Source organism: Gouania willdenowi, chromosome 5 (genome assembly GCF_900634775.1).
Source record: "Gouania willdenowi chromosome 5, fGouWil2.1, whole genome shotgun sequence".
NCBI lineage: Eukaryota > Metazoa > Chordata > Actinopteri > Blenniiformes > Gobiesocidae > Gouania > Gouania willdenowi.
In genome coordinates this window covers 40,889,840-40,895,953 of record NC_041048.1, presented here as the reverse complement: position 1 = coordinate 40,895,953, position 6,114 = coordinate 40,889,840, and the positions used below count along the sequence as shown (strand labels likewise).

At 38.1% G+C, this 6,114-nt stretch overlaps 1 protein-coding gene across 1 annotated transcript; it reads right to left on the bottom strand.

Annotated features, from left to right (window-relative positions):
- Positions 1-1,681: 1,681 nt before the first annotated feature.
- cyb561d1 (cytochrome b561 family, member D1) lies at positions 1,682-5,711 on the bottom strand. The gene is made up of 3 exons (XM_028447528.1): positions 5,238-5,711; positions 4,387-4,424; positions 1,682-2,310 (listed from the first exon to the last, which is right to left on the bottom strand). The coding sequence occupies exons 1-3, from the start codon at positions 5,386-5,388 to the stop codon at positions 1,804-1,806; spliced, it is 696 nt and encodes a 231-aa protein (XP_028303329.1). The 5' UTR covers positions 5,389-5,711; the 3' UTR covers positions 1,682-1,803.
- Positions 5,712-6,114: the final 403 nt, after the last annotated feature.

Here is a 6,114-nt window from a genome sequence, read left to right as displayed (position 1 = left end):
GAGACGCAGCGATTAATCTGGTCTGGTAGAGAGAGACGCACTGATACTGAACGATGCAGTAACTCCGTCTGAGATGGATCCGGAATCTCTGAACAGGAAACAAAGATGAAACTCAAGGCCCGGGGGCCAAAACCGGCCTTTTGAAGTTCCCGATTCGGCCCTTGTACGGTAAACATTTTAGGACATCATCAGAGGTTTTCCTGATTCCTCTCTGAGACCTGAGTCATTAACTGACTCATGACTCAGCAAAACATCCATCAAATGACAGCCTCAGGCTCAAAATAAAAGTCATCAGACTCAAAACACAACATGACATTTTATTTTGAAGGAGCAGGAAGTACACATGAAGTACGTTAAAAAGCCGTTCTTATCCTTTATTTTTTAAAGGTTAAGATATATCAACGTATTGTTTGAGTAATAAATAGTTAAATGAAACGTTGATATATTATTAACCTTTAAATCTAAATAGAAGATAACAGCTTTTAACTTTACTCTTATATCCGAAGAAGCACATATTGATGACGTCATGTTTATTTTTGATTTTTTCACAAAATATGTGTTTGAGTCTGATGACTTTTATTTTGAAGCCTGAGGTAATTTCATTTGACGGCGTTTTTGTTCTGACCAATGACAGGTTTTCCTGACACCTGAGGATTCTGCACTCATCGTGTAAATCATTAACTAATTCAGTTATAGATATGTCAGTGCCTCCAAATACACAAATTATATGAAATTGCACATTTTTTTCTCCACATTTATATCACATTTGTTGTAAGTAATCTCATTACCCACCTTATCAACATTCATGTCAACAATCAGAGCATAAATACGGGGGGGGGGGGGGGGATTTTGTGTATTATGTTGCGTGTCATATTCCTTCCAGCTTCATGAATTATAGTTTTGGTGGGATTTGCTTTGAGGGCCACACAAAATTAAACTGAGGGCTAGGGATGTAACGATTAATCATAAGGCAGTTAAAAATAAATTCATAGGTATCACGGTTCATATCAATGCTCTGAAAATTTAATCGCAGTACTTTTTTTAAACAGCAGAGGGCGCTATATATTTATCCTTCTCTTGTCCAGAAGTGTAGACGGCGGGCGGAATCTGCTAATACTTTCTTTCTGGCCGCCTTCTACTCTTAAACATGTTCATAATTGATTCATTACCCCTTTAGCACCGAAATAATATCTGTAATATTACGTGAATATCTGTAAAAGTCACGTTTTTCTATTAGCTCTGTCTGCTAGCATAGCATCTCTTCTTCACTGCTAGAATAACTGCATGCCAACCGACCACTGGGTTACCAGCGCCCTCTGCTGGTCCAAACAAATATCTGATGTAAATATAGTGAAATGACAGGTTTTTTTTTTAAGTCCAAATTGTTAAGACACAAAATACATTTACAGTTGCACTTTTAAAAAGAACTATTATGTAGTTTTGCTTTGTTTACTATAGAACCAGAATTTAAATTAATAGGCTTCTTCCTCATTTGTATTATTCCTTTATGTATATCATTCAAGATTTATTTTTAGTTAAATTGTATTGTTTTGAATAGTTTATCAAGGGATTCTTTTGACAATGAAAAATAAAAGGAAATAAGTACAGTATTTTCTAAAATAAAGGAAAGGAATATTTTTCAGTCATCATTTGTCTGCATTCCCATTTTATAAAATAAGTCGTGAGAGAATCGTATCGTGAACCCAGTATTGTGAATCGAATCGTATTGGGAGTTGAGTGAATCGTTACATCCCTACTGAGGACCACATGTAGCCCCCGAGCCACCAGTTGCCTATATCTGCCCTAGAGGCTAGTCCTCTTCCTGGACAGGAAGGCGCTGGTGATCTGATTCATCACCACCAGGCCGGGGAACAGGGGCAGGAAGAGGAGGAGCCACCACACGGGGCCCCTGACTATAGCTTGGAACCAGTCTGAGAACATGGCCGTCGTCACGGTGACGGTGGCCAGCAGGTGCAGCACCAGGCCACACGTGGCGTGGTACAGCTTGAGTTTGGGCAGCGACGCCGACAGACGTAGCGGCGTGGAGAAGGCCACGCCAACCCCGCACAGCGCCTGCAGCACGTTGACCGCCAGCGTGGCCACGCCCATCACGCTGTGCCACGAGGTCAGGTGGGGGTGCTCCGACACATTCTTACTGGCCACCATGAAGCACAGCCCAGTGGAACCAGCGATGAGAACCAGAGCCTGGAAGAACCAGTGGAGAAGCAGCTTCATAGTACGGGACTTAAAACAGACCAGAGGAGCATCAGGGGACACCAGGAGGACGCCCTCTGTCAGGCACAGGCAGTACTGCATGACAAACACACATGACTCAGCATTTTATACACTTACAACTTCCTTTATCAGATAATAAATAAAAAAATCATTTATTAAAGAAAAAAAGATGTGAAAAGTTTGGGCTCAATTAAATCAGGAATCACGTAATTGATAATTAATTACAATTATGGTGTAATAGTAAACAATCTGTTGCTGAGTCGTAATTAAATTGTAATTGAGTTTAGATAATTTACTTTGTAATTGTAATTCCCATGAAAATTTGATGAAAAATGTTCGATGTCTTACACATACGTAGTTAATAATTATTCAAATACGTTTCATATCAACTTTACTGTCAGTAAATATTCAGGATCATTTTACAGTTTAAAAATATATGAATCTATAGGATTTACTGACAGGAAAAAAAGGCTCAGACGCCCACACCAAAAATATTAAAACCTATATAATCATTGATTAGGAAGCCACACAAAGTAATCAATAGATAGGAAATAAATTAAATGATGTATTTCACAGCTGATTTAGCATTAGAAGTGCTAACAGAATGCTAACACAAGAGGAAGATGAAGTTTGGTGCATTGCATTGTGGGATATGGAGTCCCCTAGCATGAAATATGATGAAAGAGGTTAAAAGTGACGATAATGGGTCAACATATGTGACATTAGGTGTAAAAGTGGTGGAAATTGTTTCTAAGTGACGAACATGTCTGGAAAGTGAAACAAATGTGTAGAAAAGACATTAAAATGTGATGTAGAAGTGTCAGAAATGGGAATAATGTAGTAAAAATACATTAAAAGGAACAAAAATATGGCAAGAAAAAGTGATGAAAATATGTTAAAATATGGTGAGTTTGGTGTAGTTACAGAAAAACGGTAAAAATGGGCTCAAATTGTGAAGAAAATATTCTTAGTCTCTTGAAGACATCTGGTCTCACGACACCAAATGCACCAAACTTTTCCAACAACGTCAATGAAACAATGTTTACAGTGGACATCATTCTACAACTTTTTTACATTAAATGATCTCTGATTTATTATTTGTGAGGCCGACAATTATAGAAAAAAAAAAAATCTCAACTCAAAACTTTCTGACGTTTACAGATAAGAGCTAATCATAGAGGGTTTTCACAGCGTGTCATCATCCTGGGAGTCGCCATATTGGAGATACAAACTGCACGCACACGAGCAAATCCTGAATTTAGAGAGAAAATGGTGAATTATTGCCGTGTTTTTGGCTGTACCATCAGTTAGACCGTGAAAACATTTGGAGTTTCAAAGACATGCAGAATATATATATATATATATATATATATATATATATATATATATATTTGCAGGATCTTTTTTGTGGTTTATCCATCGCAGTGTTTACCTCCGAGTGCCTCCAACATGGCCGCACATCCAGGTCACTGCCCAGAACGTGACGTTGGTGAAAACCCTCTATAAATATTAGTGAGTTACGTGTGACTGAGTGGATGATGTTTGCTGTAAATTTTATAGATGTGTGTGCATGTGTGCGTGCGTGTCTGTAACAAAAGACGCCATCAATTATTCACAGTGGAATAAAGGCTCAGTTTGGACAGAGGCCACGCCCACAGTCCGACTCAGAGATCAGTCACACACACCATCACATGGAACGAACAGTAAACATCTGCTTCTATGACATCATCAGAAGCAGGAAAAGCACATTTACGTAGCTGCTAAACACAAGACGCAGCAAACAACTGTGTGTGTGTGTGTGTGTTTTTGTGCAGCTTCCAAAGTAAACACACAAAAAGACAAATAAAATAATCAAAATTACAATAAATTACACAAAACTGGGAAAAAACATTAAAAAATACTGAACACACAAAACAACAAACAAAATGATAAAACAATAAACAAATGATTAAAAGCAATGTACAAAACAAAAAACAGACAAAACGAGAAACAATACACACACACACAAAAAAATACACACAATCACTCCAAAAAGCCACAATTTAACAAACACAAAACAGTGAACAAATGACTTATTGATCAGATATTGATTGAGATTAACAAAATCAAACCAACAGTAAATAAAATAAAACATGGTTTCCTGTGACTTACAGCAGCAGACATGCAGACGGGATGCCATGAAAACAGACCTGAAACACACACACACACACCAGTGAGTTAAAGAGCTCCTCCTACAGTAAATAATCACAATCAGTGAATTTCTTCATCATTTTGGTTAAAAAAAAACTAATTGGTCTGACGCTGTAATCTCCTCTTCTGTCATAAGAGCGCGCACGTAGCCAGACTGGAATCACCTCGCTTATGATAGGCTTTCCATTATTATGCCTTACTATAGCCTTACCTCTGATTTTGGGTATTTTTCAAATTTTTCTCATTTTCATGCCTTACTGCATTTTAACCCCAGTTTAAGTGTGTTTAATTAATTAATTATACATATAGACACAAAAGGAGAACATTACACAAAATTAAAGCAAAAACCCCATTCACAATGAAAATACAATTTCAGATTAAAATGACTGATGTGATGAAATATATACATATTGTGAAGTTTCAAAGGATTAGTGTAATTAAAGGGGCTAAGATTTATCTATTTATTTATTATCTATTTGGTTATTTACACAATGATTCATGTTTTGAGTTTCATACATATGATGTAGATCAGCTATTCTCAAATGGTGGGTCGGGACCCAAAAGTGGGTCGAGGACAGCTGCTTAAAAAATAAATACTTAATGTCTCTTATGTTGGACTTCTTTTATTTTGAAAGAAACTTTTCTATTGGCAGGCATAATGTGTAATGCATGTTGCACAGGAAAATATTTAGATTTATGTTTTAAAAAAAGATGATATATATGTGTTTTCCACAGATATATTTTAAAATTAAATGTGGTTGGATGAGTTCTAAATAAAAAGATGTTATTCCAGTATCGCGGTATCTACTCACTGGTCCCGGGTCTGGACAGCACAGAGAAGAAGACGGTGAGACCCAGACCGGTAACATGAGCCCCCAGCACCGCAGCTCTCCTCAACCACACGTACACACGATGGTCCCGAGGACCAGGACCCACGGGGCTGTACTCTACGTCGGACCGCATCCCGCACCTTTCACACCGCCACCAGTGTCATGGTTGTATAGTCCAGCTGAAGGTTCCTCCTCCCCCGCTAGGAGTCGCTCTGAGGCCGCAGGCAGAGCTCCGGTGTCCGGATACCGACGATCAGAGCCTCCGCTGCCCAGAAAAGGAGCTCTGATCTCGGTCTGTAGTCGGTCTGTAAACGGTCTGAGGTCGAATCCCAAACAATAACAACTACCGACAAACTCCCTCACCTGTGCTTCACCTGTACTTCCTGCTTTACACTCACGCGCACGGAGAGCCGCTCTGATTGGCTCTGAAGGCGTGACTAGAGAAGCTTTTACCGGGAAATAATTTACTGTGGGCGGAGCATTAATAATACCAATAATAATTACTGTGGGGGAGGAGCTACAGCAGGATGGAGCATTAATAAAAATAGTAATAATTATACTATTAATAATTACTATGAGGGAGGAGCTACAGCAGGACGGAGCATTATTCTTATTAATGATATAATTACTGTGGGAAGAGTTACAGGTAGACAGATCATTATTAATATTAACACTAACAATGACAATATTTATAATAATTACTGTGGGAGGAGCTACAGCAGGATGGAGCATTAATAATATTAGTAATAACGATACTATTAATAATTATTGTGGGAAGAGTTACAGGTGGATGAATCATTAATAATAAATATTAACAATAACAATGATAATATTTATAATTACTGTGGGAGGAGCAACA

Excerpts from the sequence above, each read along its gene's own strand:
- cyb561d1 (XM_028447528.1), bottom strand. The coding sequence starts at position 5,388 with ATGCGGTCCGACGTAGAGTACAGCCCCGTGGGTCCTGGTCCTCGGGAC. Across the intron at positions 4,425-5,237 it reads GCTGTCCAGACCCGGGACCA|GTCTGTTTTCATGGCATCCC; the intron begins GTGAGTAGATAC and ends TGTGTGTTTCAG. Across the intron at positions 2,311-4,386 it reads CCGTCTGCATGTCTGCTGCT|TACTGCCTGTGCCTGACAGA; the intron begins GTAAGTCACAGG and ends TTTGTCATGCAG.